Genomic DNA, 18,575 nt, shown 5'->3' with positions numbered 1-18,575 from the left:
ACACTAGCTCCCCCACCACCACCTCCTCCACCAGTCGAGAGGTCTTTGTCTTGCAAATTAATTGATTGGTGACCTCACTGGTTCTGATGGCATGTAAAAGGCATCCAGTACACTCTGTGAAGTGGTTGGTGTTAGGAAGGTCGTCCAGCCATAGAAACCAAACCTAAGCAGACAGTAGTGTTTGGTGTGGTCTTCTGACTTGCCTGTTCCTATCAAACCCTCCTACTAATGCCAGCATGGAAAAGGAACGCTCGATGATGATGATGATGATGTGTGTGTAAAATTCTGGAACAATTTCTGACTGCAGAAGCTATAAAAACTAACAAGAACTTCAAAATGTTTTATTGTCCAGAGATGACCTTATGAAGCACAATTCAAAATACATCTCAAAATGTGTTGAGTAAGTTGCAGATGGAGGTGAGAAATAATTTTTGTAAGAAATTTACAGATTATTTACTGCCAAAACAAGCTGTAGAATCTTTCTTCTTGTTTTAGATCTCAAATAACATTTTCTTTGGAGAAAAATTGATCGATCGCTCCATAATCAATATGAAGAGAAGACACTGAATCACACTGGGTCAATCTTAAGAATTGTTGGATCTCAAAGAATATCTCCAAAGCAAAAATAATCTGTTTTGACAACAAATAACGCAAAAGATTTTTGTGATTCAATAAAGAGGATGATGGAGAAAATAAGAAAAAGATGTTATTTGGTTATTACTATCATGTTGTCATCGTGACACACTGCCACTAGTATGGCATCTTTGGATATTCAATTTGTCTGGAATTGCAAGAAATTTCGAAACAAAAGCAGATCTGAAGATTTTGGTTAATTCAAGCCTTACTTTTTAACAGCATAATGCAATGCTGTCTGCCCATCTTCGTCAGTGATGTTGAGATCAGCTCCTGAGTCTGCCAATAAGGTTATTAACCTTTTGTTGCCTCGTTCACAAGCAGCCATAAGGAATGTAACGCCGGCTGAAGATGTTTGGTTAACCTGAAGAGAAGAAAGAGAAAACATGTGAAATATATTAAAGGAGAGAGAGAGAGAGAGAGGAGGAGGAAAGAAGAGAGAGAAAGGAGAGAAGAGAGAGTAAAGAAGATGCAGTAGTGAAAGAAAGGGATATGAAAGAGAAAGAAAGAAAGATATACACATACATACACATGCATGTACACACATACACACACACCAGTACGCAGCATGAAATAAAATGCCTTGCTGAAGAATATAACACACAGCCCAGGCTGGGAGTCAAACTCACTATCTCCTGATTGTGAGCCTGATGCCCTAACCATTGAGCCATTCACCTTCATATACATATGCGCACATACATACACACACACATGTATTTGTGCGTGTGTATGTATGTATGTATGTATGTATGTATGTATGTATGTATGTATGTATGTATAGTTTCAGTCATTCAAGTCCTACCACTGGTCTAAGTGCAGCAAAGCTACAACTTCAAATTCTCACAAACATTTAACTTAGACATTGTTACCTAATTAAATTACTATATCCATACTTTGTTATATATATACTGATATGTATGCATGTATATATGTATAGGTTATGTCTCCAATCTGGTATGCTCATTTTGTCCAGAATACCAAACTACTGGAAGCTGTCCACAGATGTACAACCATACAATTAGCCTCTTTAAATCACTTATCATTTTTTAAATATATTGCTTCTCCATGCATTGACACAGAAATTTTTCATTTCTAGCAACTCACTTGATAGAATCCCACAAGATTATCCTTCATCTTTCAATAACTGCTTTGACCACTTCTAGAATTTAATATCTTTACCACTCTCATACATGCTTATAAAATAAAAAAAGACAAAACATTCCAGTTTCCATGATATCAGAAACAATATTTTATGCTCAGAATTATCAAGGCATGGAATAAACTATCTACACTGGTTGTTAGCAGTCAGAACACTATAACCTTCAAAAACAACACTTTCTGTAATTCAGAAACACTGGTTCCTATGCACCCTTTCCTTTTTATGGTTCTTTTACTGCTCCCTTTTTTTTCTTTATATGTTTTATCCCGTGTACTATGACATGCACTTTAGACGACCATTGGTGTCTTTCTTTACATGACTTGTGCTCTCTGTCTTTTCATAGAAGTGGACAGAGCAATATCGAGAGAAATCAGTACAAATATACCGTTTCATGGTAGATGGAAGAGTCTTTCTTATGAAACATAAGATGTCTGTCTTAGTTACAACCTCACTTTTGTCTGACTGAAGGGGAAAAAAATCAGTTGAGAAAATCTTCCAGTTTATTACTGGTATCTGTGATATCAATTATGAATTGAAGAGAACACTGACAAGATTTCAAACGTGGTATCTGATAAGAGACACACAGGTAAATAACAGAAACCATCTAAACAAAGCAACCGTAGGGATTAGACCATAAGATGGTGTATAAAGTAAATGAACAGGTGAAGAGCTATAAAGGGTCAAAACCCTCAGAAATAATTGTGGAGATTCTAAATATGTCTGACAGGATTTTAGTTTTAAATTCCCTGGTAAAACTCATGAAATTCTACACTGTGTTATCACTGATGTCTGGCGTAGTAGCGCTTCCATTTAATGCTATAATGATGAAGGAGCTTTAAGAGATGGCAAGAGAAGAACAGGATGTTTGAAATGAAGCATGGATCTTCAGATGTCATATGTCTGGTGAAACAGCAACATGAGATCATCTTGAAAAAGAATAAAAGCAAATCTACAAGAAAGGTTTTAGAGAAATATCCCACATTCTATTCACTGTAGAGCACAGGTAAATCAGGGTGAAAAAGGCTCAGAAAGACTGTTCAGTTCATGCATAAGCTCAAGGAAAAGACTGAAAATCTATTTATGTTAATCACTGAATGTATTACAAAGTAATTATTTGTGATTAGATATCTGTGACAACTTTGGAATGACACCAACCACAGCTAAATATGTGCAACTATGGAAAAATAGACACAAATGAAAAGAAATTATGGAGAAAATAAGAAATACTATGAAAATAGTGATCAGAATTTTGAGCCTAAATGAGGCAGCAGTATCAGGGCTTACTTTAGTTTGTAGCCATACAATATGTAAGAAGGTGTGAGTGGTTCATACACAACTGTATTACAGCTGTACAAACAACACTATCGACTTTATCTTGAGGAAAACACCTATCTTCACTAACTGGCAGACATTCACCCACCATTGAAATACATGTATGATGGTCATTAATAAAATAAAGGATGTTTTTTCTGCATTTCACCATTTGTCAGCTGTCTTCCCTCCCAAATTAAAAGAAGCCACATTTTCTGCTCTCTTACCAAGAGTATCCCTATAGACCTTAAAAAATCATTCCACCCACCACTCCCTAACCATGATGGTTCTATACCAGTGCTTCTTTAACTTTTTAATTGAGGCCCCTTTTTATTTACTAAGAGTTTTTCAATGCCCCTTTTCTTGCTATGATTCAATAGCCCTCATTTTTAATGTTCTCAAAGGTCAGATTAATTTACCTCTGGGTCCTAGTCTTGACATGGGTGACTACTTGCCACAGCACCACCCCACAATAAGTGAACATTTGATGCATCACCCCTTCACTTTAGTTTCCGATCCAAACTCAACTACACATTGAGCTTCATATATTTTTACCACCATAGCCTTCTTGTCTCCTTGGTCCTTATAAAATTTTCCACAATCCCTACCCAAGGGTAGTACTACTATGTTAGAGAAGCCCTGTTTTATAATTCTTGCTGACTACCAGCCAGTCATTCTAACATCCAGCATTTCAATTATGAAGTAAAATGTCATAAACAGACATCATCTTTGTCCCTTTCAGTATCTTTCTCTATTCAATGAGCACCAGTACAGTTCTATAAAGCTGGTTCAAGCAGGGGTCTGATTCCTATGCGACTCCCCAGTGTTTTGGTATGTTTGACAACTTCTGCAAAAGAAATGGTGTAGCCCTTGGCATTGGTAAAACATTTGACTGTGTATGGCAAGAAAATTTCTTGACAAAGTCACCATTCATCTATAGGATCCGTCTGTCCCCCATCTCTTGAACTGAATATTTCCTGCCAGAATACTCCATTGCAGTGTGTGAGGATGGGTTTCTCTCTCACTCACAGTCTATCAATTCTGGCATGCCCCAATGTCTGGTTGAATATTCATAAAAAGTGACAATGATGACGATTAGAAGAAAGAGGTAAAGAAAGAAATGAAATATTATGGACAAATATATGTGGTTACTTAGGAACATTTAATATTGTGTATAAAATAATAAACAAACATTTAACATTGAGGAAGCAATATAAAGTAAACTTACTTTTTCAGGCTGTTTTTCAATAAGTCGTTTGACATCTTCAAAGTCCCCAGTCAGAATGTTCCTTATAATCTTATCCACATCCATGTCTTTTGAATAAAAAGGAAAGTAAGATAGTTTTTAAAAACTTATAAAATGAGGTAAAGAGCAATTTAAAGAAGACTGTGTTTCTCAAATCTCCCATGAAATGACAGAAATATTAAAAACTTCAGCTTATCTCAAGTATTATTTATAGCTGAATGTTCTTCTTGACACTAATAAACCTAACAACAGTCATTGTGTTGTGTCTCTTGGTTTGCTACATTGCTGTGCCTATCACATTCTCATTGGTCACACACACACACACAAGTATGTGTGTGTGTGTGTGTGTTTACATTTGCTGTCTCTGACAATTTCTTAGCTATGGGTGATTAGATTGTTATCATTTCTCCTGTTGATGAATAGACCATTGGAATAAGAGATCCCTAACTCGAGCAACAAGTAAGGATTAAGGACAGGAATGGGATCCAGAAGTAAAAAAAATGCATCAAATATATATTCATCTAACCCATGCTAGCATGGAAAATAGACGTAAAAATGGTTGCCATACATGCATACACATACATATGTACTTCTATGTATATGCATATGTATACAGGTGTGTGTGTGTGTGTGCGAAAGTGTGGAGCTTAGTGGTTAGGGTATTACAAACGATAGAAATCCCTAAAACTCCGCGTGCTATGAATAACCCTCTCTCTCTCTTTTAATCTTTCTCGTTCATTTTCACTCCCTCTCTGTTTTAATCTGTCTGTGTCTCTCCCGATATTTATTTCACTATGTATATCTCTCTCTCTATATATATATCTTCTCCCTCCCCTTCGATTAACTCCTGCCCAGCGCATGTTTGGTGCACCAGCCCTCCCACCCCCTCCACCAGTACCGGAAGTTCCTATCTTGTACTCCAGTACCGGAAGTTCCTATCTTCTACACCAGTATCGGAGGTTCTTATTTTCCTCACCAGTACCATGACTGTCCCCCATGAACACTTCTAAAGATTTCCCACCCCCACTTTGGTTTTATCCCCCTATGTAAGGTAGAGATCATATGGTGCATAAATACGATAGTATAGTGGATGCTGGCTGAAGGGAATGCTACTGATTGTTATGTTCTCTGCAAAATGCGAGCTTTCTTTTCAGGTACATGACGCCGTTCCCCGCCCCAAGGTTTTACGAGTCCATACCCCCCACACCCTCAGGGTTGGCACTCTTAACGTCGGCACACTGAAAGGTAGATCTGGTGAGATTTTTGAGATGCTTGAACGGCGATGTGTCGATATCTGCTGCCTCCAAGAAGTAAGGTGGAGAGGTTGTTCCGCTAGGCTCCTCACAGGCAAAGAACACAGGTACAAGATTTTCTGGGCAGGAAACACAGACGGGGTCGGGGGCATGGGTATACTTCTTGCAGAGGAATGGGTGGATAAGGTAATCGAGGTGGTTAGAGTATGCGATAGAATACTTAAGATTAGATTAGTCCTACACCATGGTTTAGCAACCATTATCTCGGCCTATGCCCTCAGCCCGGGCTACCCGACGGACAGAAAGACCAATTTTATGACACCCTTCTGCAGACTACCTCATTGACGAATGACAGGGACCTTCTCTTTGTGGCTGGTGACTTCAATGGACATGTTGGACAACATTCAGGGGGCTTCTATGGCGTACATGGAGGCTATGGTTTTGGTTCCTGCAATGAGGAGGGAACCAGGCTGCTGGAGTTCTGTGATGCAAATGACCTTATGATCTGCAATACTAACTTCAGGAAACCTGCCAGTCACCTAGTCACCTACCGTTCTGGCAGGCACACAAGCCAATTTGACTACATCCTCGTCAGGAAAAGGGAAAGACGGCTGCTCAGAAATGCCAAAACATTCCCAGGCGAAGACTGTACCCCACAACATAGACTAGTAGTTTAGTGACTTTAGGATCAGAGCTAAGTGGCTGCCCAGAAAGACGACCAGCTTGGAGGAGAAGGGTATGGAAGCTCAAAGATCCTGCAAATGGACAGAGATTTAGAGACCTATTACTCGAAGCCTTTGACGAAATAGAGGGGGATGTAGCTTCACACAATGTAGAGGACAACTGGACTTTTCTACGGGACAACCTGCTGAGGACCACCGACGAGATCTGTAGTTGGTGCAAGGTCCCTTCTCGACCCAAAATAACGTGGTGGTGGAACAAGGAGGTAGACAGGGCTATTAGACAAAAGAAACAGGCTTGGAAGGACTGGAAGAACGGTGGTAGCAGGGAATTGTACCAATCTGCGAGAAGGGAAGCTAGGCGACAGGTTTATTTAGCCAGAAGGGAGGCAGATAAGAAAAGATTTGCCAATGTTCTGCGCCGTGAGGACCAAAGACTTGAGATAATTCGTGTTGCAAGACAGTGTAGGAGAGAGAATAGTGATGTAGTAGGAGAGAAATGTGTTCGCATGGATGATGGTACGCTTGCTCTAAATGAGGCTGGAAAGAAAGAGGTCTGGAGAAGCCACTACGATAGATTGCTTAATAAAGAGAATGAATGGGAGAAAGAGAGTCTGCCGTATGTTGACCCAACAGAGGGACCAGCTATCCGAGTTGACAGTACCATGGTAGATAAAGCAATTAAGAGTATGAAGACAGGGAAAGCCCCCGGCCCATCAGGAATCACTGCAGAGATGCTCGAAATATCTGGCAGTGTCGGCTATAGCCTAGTCACCCGTATTACGAACCAGGTGATACACGAAGGAGTCATACCCAATGACTGGTGTAGCAGCACCATAATCAACTGCTACAAAGGTAAAGGTGACACTTTAGATACAAATAATTACAGAGGTATCAAGCTTTTAGATCAGGTAATGAAAGTCACGGAGAGGGTCATAGCTCAACTGCTTAGGGAGCGAGTCAGCTTAGATGAGATGCAGTTTGGTTTTGTGCCTGGGAAAAGCACCACTGATGCTATATTTCTGGTAAGACAGCTTCAGGAGAAATACCTAGCCAAGGATAAACCTCTGTTCCTGGCTTTCGTTGATATGGAGAAAGCCTTTGACAGGGTCCCCCGATCTCTCATCTGGTGGTCAATGAGGAAACTAGGGATAGAAGAATGGTTAGTGAGAGCTGTGCGAGCCATGTACAGAAACTCTGTCAGTAAGGTGAGGATTGGCAGAGAGTACAGTGAAGAATTCCAGGTGGAGGTAGGGGTCCACCAAGGTTCTGTCCTCAGCCCCTTCCTATTTATCATAGTTCTCCAGGCTATAACAGAGGAATTCAAGACAGGATGCCCCTGGGAGCTCCTCTATGCTGATGACCTTGCACTAATTGCTGAGTCACTATCACAATTAGAGGAGAAGTTTCAGGTATCGAAGCAAGGACTAGAATCGAAGGGTCTTAGAGTCAACCTAGCTAAAACCAAAGTCCTCGTGAGTAGGAAGGCAGACAAAACACAAACCCCTTCAGGTAGATGGCCCTGCTCGATCTGTAGAAAAGGAGTGGGAAGTAACTCTATAAGATGCACCCAGTGCAAGCTATGGACACATAAGAGGTGCAGCAATATCAAAGGAAGGTTAACTAGGAAGTTAGTTTTTGTTTGCAGCAGATGTTCTGGAGCTATAAATACTGGAAATGTGCAGAAAACAACTTCTGCCACATTCCAGGGAGAAAAACTAGAAGTGGTTGATAGCTTCCGCTATCTTGGTGACCAAATTAGCAGTGGAGGTGGGTGCGCTGAAAGCGTAGCTGCTAGAATTAGAATAGCGTGGGCAAAGTTCAGAGAGCTCTTACCTCTGCTGGCGACAAAGGGACTCTCACTCAGAGTAAAAGGCAGATTGTATGACGCATGTGTACGAACAGCCATGCTTCATGGCAGTGAAACATGGTCCGTGACTGCTGAGGACATGCGTAGGCTCGCAAGGAATGAAGCTAGTATGCTCCGATGGATGTGTAATGTCAGTGTGCATACTAGACAGAGTATCAGTACCTTGAGAGAAAAGTTGAACTTACGAAGCATCAGTTGTAGTGTGCAAGAGAGACGACTGCGCTGGTATGGTCATGTAGCGAGAATGGATGAGGATAGCTGTGTGAAAAAGTGCCACACCTTAACAGTTGAGGGAACCTGTGGAAGAGGTAGGCCCAGGAAGACCTGGGATGAGGTGGTAAGGCACGACCTTCGAACATTGGGCCTCACCGAGGCGATGACTTCTGACCGAGACCTTTGGAAATATGCTGTGCGTGAGAAGACCCGGTAAGCCAAGTGAGACCTAAATCTAAGGCCCAGCCAGCCCACTTATGCGTACCTTCCTTCCTTCTTCATTGGACACTAAATTCCACTTGTGAAGACCTGTTGAGGCAAGTGAAATCGAAATCGAGTTAAATTAAAATTGGACACTAAACCCCACTTGCGAAGACCAGTTGAGGCAAGTGAAATAGAAATAGATTGTTGCTGTGCCCCTGAACTGGCTTTGTGCGGGGCCGTCATGGGATTTTCGAGCGAGATCGTTGCCAGTGCTCCTGGACTGGCCCATGTGCAGGCAACACATGAAATCTTTCGAGCGGGATCGCTGCCAGTGCTCCTGGTCTGGCTCATGTGCGGGCGACATATGATATCTTTCGAGCGAGATCGTTGCCAATGCCCCTGGACTGGCTCTTGTGCGGGTGACACATGAAATGTTTCGAACGGGATTGTTACCAGTGCCCCTGGACTGGCTCATGTGCGGGTGACACATGAAATCTTTCGAGCGGGATCGATGCCAGTGCCCCTGGACTGGCTCATGTGCGGGCGACACATGAAATCTTTCGAGCGAGATCGTTGCCGGTGCCCCTGGGCCGGCTCTTGTGCGGGTGACACGAGGTTTTTCGAGCGAGATCGTTGCCGGTTCCCCCGGACTGGCTCATGTGCGGGCGACACATGAAATCTTTCGAGCAGGAACGTTGCCAGTGCCCCTGGACTGGCTCATGTGCGGGCGACACATGATATCTTTCATGCGAGATCGTTGCCAGTGCCCCTGGACTGGCTCTTGTGCGGGTGACACATGAGGTTTTTTTGGAGCGAGATCGTTGCCGGTGCCCCTGGACTGGCTCATGTGCGGGCGACACATGATATCTTTCAAGCGAGATCGTTGCCAGTACCCCTGGACGGGCCCTTGTGCGGGTGACACATGAAATGTTTCGAGCGAGATCGTTGCCAGTGCCCCTGGACTGGCTCAAGTGCGGGCGACACATGAAATGTTTCGTGCGAGATCGTTGCCAGTGCCCCCGAACTGGCTCATGTGCGGGCGACACATGAAATGTTTCGAGCGGGATCGTTGCCAGTGCCCCTGGACTGGCTCTTGTGCGGGAGACACATGAAATGTTTCGAGCGGGATCGTTGCGGTGCCCCTGGACTGGCTCATGTGCGGGCGACACATGAAATCTTTTGAGCGAGATCGTTGCCGGTGCCCCCGGACTGGCTCATGTGCGGGCGACACATGAAATGTTTAGAGCGGGATCGTTGCCAGTGCCCCTGGACTGGCTCATGTGCGGGCGACACATGAATCTTTCGAGCGGGATCGTTGCCAGTGCCCCTGGACTGACTCTTGTGCGGGTGACACATGAAATGTTTTGAGCGGGTTCATTGCCAGTGCCCCTGGACTGGCTCATGTGCGGGCGACACCCCTGGGCCGGCTCTTGTGCGGGTGACACATGAGTTTTTTCGAGCCGGATCGTTGCCGGTGGCCCTGGACTGGCTCATGTGCGGGCAACACATGAAATCTTTCGGACGGGATCGTTGCCGGTGCCCCTGGACTGGCTCTTGTGTGGGGTTGTTGTGGGATTTTCGAGCGGGATCGTTGCTGGTGCCCCTGGGCTGGCTCTTGTGCGGGTGACACATGAGGTTTCTCGAGCGAGATGAGCATGACACGCTTTAGAATTTTTAGCCAATTGTATATACCTTCTTGATAGGTTGTTCTATACATCTGTGTTTTTATTCGTGTATATATATTTTACCTTCTGTGTATTTTATATATGCATATTTTTTAATGTTTTTTTTTTATATATGTATACTTTATATGTTTAAGAGCGATGGTAATATTTAAATATGATCAAATGTTTGGAAATATGCTGTTATATATAAAGTCATTGATGTGAATTTGATGTTTTTTCTATGATCAATGTCTATATATATATATATATATATATATATATATATATATATACATACACATATATGCTCAGGAAAAACCACTACAGATTTTCTTCCAGAGTTTTCTTCTGAATGGCAAGCTGCCAAACAAACTGAAGGAGGGAATGATATGCTCAATCCATGAAGGAGGAAGCAGAGCAGATGCCATAACTTATAGGCCTAGGTCTCTGACTTCACACATCAGCAAAGTTATTCCTGGAAGAAAGTGACTTGCTGAGTGATAGCATGGTTTTCGACCAGGTAGGAGCTGTCTATAGCACTATGACTGGGTGATGAAACAGTTACTCAACAACTCAAATGTGGACGTAATATACCTTGACTTTGCAAAAGCTTTCGATAAAGTTAATCATGATATGATATGCCACAAACTACGCAATTTTGGCATAGCTGGAAAACTTGCAGAATGATTACATGACTTTCTGAAAGACAGAAGTCAGGCAGTGGTAGCCAGTGGGGCCACCTCAACAGAACTACAAATAGTGAGTGGTGTTCCACAGGGCACTGTCTTAGGGCCACCGATTTTCATTGTGGCCCTCTCAGATATACTCTCCACTGCCCTGATACCCTCGCTAGCTACGGAGACGACACGAAAGTTTTGCAGAAAATGCAGAACCCTAGCGATGTTGCATGCCTGCAGCAGTAGCTGGATGCAATTTACAGATGGGCTGAGGACAATAATATGCAGTTTAATGCTGGAAAATTTCAAGCCCTGCACTACCAGCACCCAAAATTGAACGGAAAACATACAGGGTATACTGGCCCAGTGGGGGATTACAATCTTGTGTGTGATCTGGGTATCGAAATGAGTGATGATACCACTTTCCAAGTGCACTTTAACAAGATGACGACAAAGTGCAGACGGTTGGCTGGATGGATCCTGAGAACCTTCAGAACTAGAGACAAAGAAACCATGATGGTCCGCTGGAGGACATTCATCCTCAGCTGCCTGGACTACTGCTCCTAACAATGGTCCCCCCACAGTGTAAAATTAACAGTGGACCTTGAAGCAATCCAGTGACGCTACAAAAAGAAGATCATCTCATTGCAACAGCTCAGCTACTGGGGACGGCTGAAACAGGTAAGACTCTACTCCCTAGTGTGAAGGTGGGGAAGATATGCAGTAATATACACCTGGAAGATCCTGGAAAGGATTGTACCAAATTTTGGTTTTGAAAGCTACACAAATACCAGAACGGGTCACCACTGCATAGTGCCAAAGATCCCAACACTGCCATCACATTTCAGGACCAGTTACTGCAACAGCCTGGGTTTCAAATGCCCACAGCTTTTTAATATTCTCCCAAAGAGCATGAGGGACCTACACAAAGTGGATGTAAGTGCTTTCAAAAGAAAACTGGACCTCTTCCTGTTGAGAATCTTGGATGAACCTATCTTGTGACAGGAGGCACGAATGAGGGCAATGACATCAAACTCCCTTATTCACCAAATGCCACATATCAGAGGAGGTTCTCAATAATGACAGTGTGCCCCAGCATGGCTGCAGCTTTGAGTAGTAAAAGATAAAATATTATATATATATATATATGACAAAATTTAAGACAAGTAAATGTTTTCTTTACCTTGAATCAGAAGTTTTCAGTTGGATAAGTTTGTGTTTTAAGGTTTCAGCTGAGTAAGCTTGTTTCGAGGTTTTCAGTTGGAGACGTCGAGCTTCAAATTCTCTCGCTGCTATGAATAAATCGATTTCAGTTTCCTAGTTATATATTTGTAATAAGCAGGAGGTAAGTCGTCTCAGCCAATAAGGTTAATCATTGTTTTTCGGGGAATTTTATTTATCTATACATTCTATCTTCTTTTGTTCACTCAATATCACGCCACTCCTTAACTGACCTGAATTTCTTTAACCTTTATCCTCTCAAAGTATAATTCAATTGCATTTAGTATGACCTCAGCTTTTCATAATTGTTTGAAAAACTATGTGCATGTATGTATGTATGTTTTTATACTGACCAGACTGAAATTCAAAACGAAGGTTTTTACTTCACTCATTACTCTTTTACTTGTTTCAGTCATTTGACTGTGGCCATGCTGGAGCACCACCTTTAGTCGAGCAAATCGACCTCAGGACTTATTCTTTGTAAGCCTAGTACTTATTCTATCATTCTCTTTTGCTGAACTGCTAAGTTACGGGAACGTAAACACACCAGCATCGGTTGTCAAGAGACACTGGGTGGGGAGACAAACACAGACACACAAACATACATACATATACATAAATATATATATATATATATATATATATATATATATATATATATATATATATATATATATATATATATATATATATATATATATATATATATATATATATATACATATACATATACGGATTCAGCGGAGCAAAAACAGGTGGGCTAGACCAGTGAAAATTGTACATACCTCGATTATCTGCAGACTATAGTTTCAAAATAGTTTCCTGGTATTAAATGGATATTAATTAATATCGAATTTTTACCATATTATGTTAATTAACCATAATCACATTTCTCAAAGTTGGTAAATTCAAAGCAGAAATTATTTTCTGCAGAGATATTTTCCAGATTCAGCGCGCCAAAACTAAGACTTTTGAATTTTAATCTTTATAATGGATAGAATCACGTGCACGTTTTCACTGGTTGAAGACAACTAGCACGAGATTCTGTTCGATTGTAAGAATATCGGCAATCTGTACTGAAGATAAATAGATACTTTTATTTTGGAAGTATTGATTTTGAAACTATAGTCTGCAGATAATCGAGGTATGTACAATTTTCACTGGTCTAGCCCGTCTGTTTTTGCTCCGCTGAATCCGTATTTGAGAATTTTTTAAGTGAGCTTCGGCATATTGACAGACCGGTCACTGGTCAATCTTATATACACAAGTACTATAATCTTTTTAGGATCTCCCAAAAAATTTTTTCATGAAACTTCTGATTCTTTTAATGTGCTAGTTTCCTGGTATTAAATTGATATTAATTAATATCGAATTTTTACCATATTATGTTATATATATATATATATATATATATATATATATATATATATATATATATATATATATAAATGAAAACAGATTCTTTCAGTTTCCGTCTACCAAATCCACTTACAAGGCTTTGGTCAGCCTGAGGCTATAGTAGAAGACACTTGCCCTAGGTGCCATGCAGTGGGACTGAACCCGGAATCATGTGGTTCGTAAGCAAGCTACTTACCACACAGCCACTCCTACGCCAAAAGTTCCCATTAGGGAACTTTTATACGTTGACGATTGCGATGTGGTCAGCCATTCTGAAAAAGGTCTGCAATCTCTTTTGACTTGGCTTGACCATCAACTTGCAAAAAACAGTTGTAATGCATCAACTTGTGTGTAGTGTTGTTTGTAACCCCACTAAAGTTTTTGTTAAGGATAAGTTGCTTAAGGTTGTCGATTCGTTCATCTACCTTGGAAGCTCTGTTCCAAAATTAGGGAAATCTTCATACAGAAATACAGCTGTGAATTCAAAGGGCAGCAAAAGCATTTGGTGGCTTGGAGTCCCGCATTTGGTGCCAGCGACATATAAATAAGAATACAAAGCTGGCTCTTTACAAATCATTTGTCTTACAATCCCTGTTATATTCCTGTGAAACTTGGACTTGTTATGAAAGGCATTTTAAATTGTTAGAACAATTTCACCAAAGATGCCTTCATCACATTTTAAAAATTAAATGTTTTTTTTTACTCCAAACACAGATAACCTTGCATCTGCAGGCATCACCTCAATTAAAGCTATGATTTTGAGGAACGAAATGAGATGGTGTGGCCATATTGTTCAAATGGCAGATGAACGCATGCCGAAACATCTGTTTTATGGTGAGCTTGCAGAGGGGAAACGCTATCGGAGTAAACCTAGAAAAAGCTGATAACTTGAGTATTGAGGCAATGGTGCACAAGCACCATGTTACGTTGGACTGGACACCTTATTAGAATGAAGGATCGCAGGATCCCTAAGCAGATGCTATATCGGGAACATGTCAATGGAAAGGGACCCCAGCATAAACCAAGGCTGTGATTTAAGGACTGTGCCAAGTCCTCATTAAAGGCCTGTGATATGCAGGAGACTGAATGGGAGAACAATGCCTGTCATCACCACAGAAAGTGGAAGCCGGTTAAAGAGGGGGCCGACACTTTTGAGAGAGCATGTAGTCTGCATGAAGAACTTAAACGTGCTGCTTGAAAGCGCACTGCTGGTGTAGTGAATGGGGAAAGTTTGGTTTGCAATGTTTGCAATCGTATATGTTTGTCAAGAGCAGGGTTCATTAGGCACCAACAGAGCTGCTGCAAATGCAAAATATAAGTTAGTCCTAGAATGCACAATGGTCTTCCTCAATTACAAGTGGACGGCCATGCATGTATGTACGTATGTATTTATGTATGTCCATATATATTTGTGTGTATATATATATGAGAGAGAGAGGGAGTGAGGGAGAGAATTAATGCACAAGTTTTGGGTTTGGGGTAATGAGTTTCCTCATTCTATGACCAAACATGAACATTTCTTTCGGCCAAATTCCATGCCTATATCAGCTGAAAAGGTTGCAATTAATTCCAGTTGTTTTTTGGCATTGCTAACACTTTTAGAATAAATCTTCAGGTCGTCTACAAAGAAATTATGAGTTACAATAATATTGTTTATATGTATATACGTTTCTAAGTATGTATTTATGTATGTGCATTTGTGTATATATATATATACATAGAGAGAGAGAGAGAGAGAGAGAGAGAACGATGGGGAGAAGGAGGGAGAGAGAAGGAGGTAATGATAATGCATGTGTTGTGTTGGGGGTGTATACAGGGTGTTCCAAAATTAAGGCAACCAAAGTTTTGGGCTTTAATGACTATCAATAGATAGTGTGTCTTGTGTTTGCTTCAGACTAAATAAATTCAGATTTATAGATAAGATAATGGTTATAGACCGAAATACAATCATAATACTCTATGAGGAGACAGGAAAGGAATCGTCTTAGTATTCATGAGATTATTGAAGGCATGCTGCCCTGACTGGTGTTCGCTGATGAAAAGAAATTTGACATTGAACAGACAGTAAACCAGCAAAATGGCCAGCCTTGGAGTGTATCTGGATCCATCGGGGTTCGATTGGTAATTTGATGTCAAAATCTACTCAGATATCCCCCTTGTCATTTTGAGATATATTGTATTTAAGTATGTTTTGGGATTGTTGCGTTGTTTTTATGTTTGTATGTATATATGTACGTATACACACACACACAAATAAACATATGCATGTGCATGCAGTATGTGCATGTAACAATCATAGACTAATGCGCATATATTTGCATATAAAGTATTTATGCATAAAGCATGCTAATTAATTAGTGAAAGAAAGTAAGGCAGTGCCCATAGCCTAAACAATGCCTGAAAACCTGAGAAAGAGAATTAGATGAGATAAACAGGAACAGTATATTATTGCTACTTAATATTTTCAACCACTGGTGGGATAGTGTGTAAAGTTAATCCAAAGAGTATGTCATGGGTGGAGTGTCTTTGATTCTAGGTTTGAAGGATCTGAGCTGAATTGTGACAACTACTCCAAAACTGACCTTTCCTTGCAAAAAGGACCACCACTATCATCATGACCCCAACCACCATCACTTCTGCAACCTGCACCACCACCACCACCACCACCACCTGCATCATCAACACTACCACAAACACAAGCAACCTACACAATTCTGCTCAGACCAACTCTGTGATTTATTCAAATGCCTTGCTTTGGGCCCTTAATGGGATCAGTGCAGTTCCCAGGTGAGGTAGCTATATCTAGTAGTTTATCGATTGACCCTGAAAGAATTTGACTTCAGCTGGATTTGATCTCAGAATATAGAGAACCGCAACAATTACTGCAAAGCTGTCGTGATGATCCGATAGAAAAAGCAGCTAAACCTCACTCAGTTCACACCTTACTGTTATGAGAAAGAAAGGTTATTGTAGATAATGTAATTACAACATTACTCATACTCAAAAGACAGGATGGTCATGGTTGGAATATTTTTGTTTCCCTAGATAGTTCTCCATTGGCTGCAACTGTCTGACTCCTACCATTCAGGAAGTCATGCAGCCACTCTCCTAATTTACCAGCTATGCCAAGGTTTCGCAGCTTGTGACATATCAAGCCATGATCAACTTTGTCAAAGGCTTTTGCAAAGTCGAGATATATCACATCAACATTTGAATGGTCAAGTAGCTGCTTCAGGACCCAGTCATAATGCTGCAAGAGCTGCGTGAGGCAGCTTCTACCTGGACGGAAACCATGCTGGGTCTCATTCAGCAAGTCATTTTCTTCTAGGAACGCAATCAATCTCCTTCTGACAATTCGTTCCATGACTTTGCTAATATGTGAAGTCAGAGAGATGGGCCTGTAGTTTCCAGCCTCTGCTCTGCTTCCACCTTTATGGATAGGACATATGGTGCCTTCCTTCAGCTTTTTGGGAAGTTTACCATTTGCAAGGAAACTCTGGAAGAGTATCTGGAGTGGTCCTGCTAATTCTTGTTTACACGACTTTAAGAGGACAGCTGGGAAACCATCGGGGCCAGTTGCCGAATTTGAGCTCATTTCATTTATGGCAGCTATCACATCTTCCTCTTCAATGTCGATGTAGGTAATGGATGCAGTCTTTTTCTGCTGAGTGCTATTGTCAAAGAAATCAGCTGGGTTCTTTATCTGCATGTGACTCAGAGGAGAGGTGAAGACACTCTTGAATTGTGTACTGAGCACTTCACTTATCCATGTGGGATCTGCAGTCAGTGAGCCATTAGGCAGGAATAGGGGTCCTATCTTATACTGCACCGTAGCAGTCTCCTTTGCAAATCTATAGAAAGCCTTGGGGTTTGTTTTTATGCTTTCTACTGCTCTCTTCTCCTTCTCTGCTCTCTCCTTTTCATGGGAGAGTTTAATTTTGTTTTCTATTTCTAACAGTGTTAGTTTTAATTTAGCCCTTTTCCTATCCTCCAGTTCTCTATTTAACTGGTTTGAGACCTTTGTTCTGTGTCTCATAAGGATTTTCCTGACTCTAGGAATTCTATTGGCATGTTTGCTGGTCTTTCTATATGGCACGTATTTGGTGCATATGTCTTGTATGGTTGACATAAAATGATTTAGTTTGAGGTCATTGTCTTGTATAGAAAGGCTGTCATGCCAGTTTTGATTTCGAATCTCTCTGCGAATAGACTTCCAGTCCGCCCTGTGGAAATTCAGGTTGGATATTGCTTGAGTCCTCCTGGTGGGGTGGGTGTCAGTGGGGTGGGTGTCAGTGGGTTGTCTAGGACCATACATAGTTAATTCTATAATGTTATGATCTGAGAGAGATGTGGGCGTTATTTTCACATTATGGATTAGGCTCACATTGTTTGTGAAGCAGAGATCCAAAATATTGCTTCCCCTGGTTGGTTGGAGTATCACTTGTTCCATGAACAGCATGTTGGATAGTTCTAGCAATGATTTTGCCTGGCTATGTTCATGCAGTGACATCCCAGAGAGGATGTGACCTTCAGGCCATTTAACATTTGGGAGGTTAAAGTGGCCTAGGAAAAGTATATTGATGTGTTGGTCCAGATTTGTCAGGACCTCTTCTATGTGTCTGAGGCTGTCCTCAAATTTACCTTCCTGCTTTGCGGTATTTGGTGGACGGTATGTTGAGCATACAACTACATCAATGTGTACTATTAAAGTATCACATACGGAGTTTGAGTGTGATAGTAGTAGTAGGGGTGTGACATCTTCTCGGATGTATATTGCAACTCCCCCATGACTTCTATCCCTTCTGTCTGTTCGGAGTACGGCATACTCTGGTATATTTATCTCCGTATCTGCTATATTAGGTGTTAGATGCGTTTCGGTAAGCACCATGCATATTGCTTGATTGCATGTTACTAGGTCTTTCAAGTATAGGAACTTGTTTTTGCCGCCTGTTCGTAATAGGCCCCGGATATTCAGTAGGAATATGGGTGTGATATATGTGCAGGGGTTTCTGGTGTTAGCAGTGGCCATCCCTGATCCATCATCTG

General features: G+C 41.3%; 1 protein-coding gene across 1 annotated transcript in view; it reads right to left on the bottom strand.

Annotated features, from left to right (window-relative positions):
* LOC106882791 (uncharacterized) overlaps positions 1-18,575 on the bottom strand; it is a 179,574-nt gene that overhangs the window by 41,506 nt on the left and 119,493 nt on the right. Inside the window, exons 2-4 of the mRNA XM_089345194.1 lie at positions 12,094-12,202; positions 4,332-4,417; positions 846-997 (exon numbers count right to left, since the gene is read on the bottom strand). Coding sequence (XP_089201320.1) covers positions 846-997; positions 4,332-4,415 — 236 coding nt within the window. The 5' untranslated portion in view covers positions 4,416-4,417; positions 12,094-12,202. The remainder of the gene's footprint in view (positions 1-845; positions 998-4,331; positions 4,418-12,093; positions 12,203-18,575) is intronic.

Source organism: Octopus bimaculoides, chromosome 29 (assembly GCF_046866305.1).
Source record: "Octopus bimaculoides isolate indiv1 chromosome 29, ASM4686630v1, whole genome shotgun sequence".
Taxonomy (NCBI): domain Eukaryota; kingdom Metazoa; phylum Mollusca; class Cephalopoda; order Octopoda; family Octopodidae; genus Octopus; species Octopus bimaculoides.
Note: the sequence above shows the minus strand (reverse complement) of the source record. Positions and strands in the feature narration are given on the sequence as shown.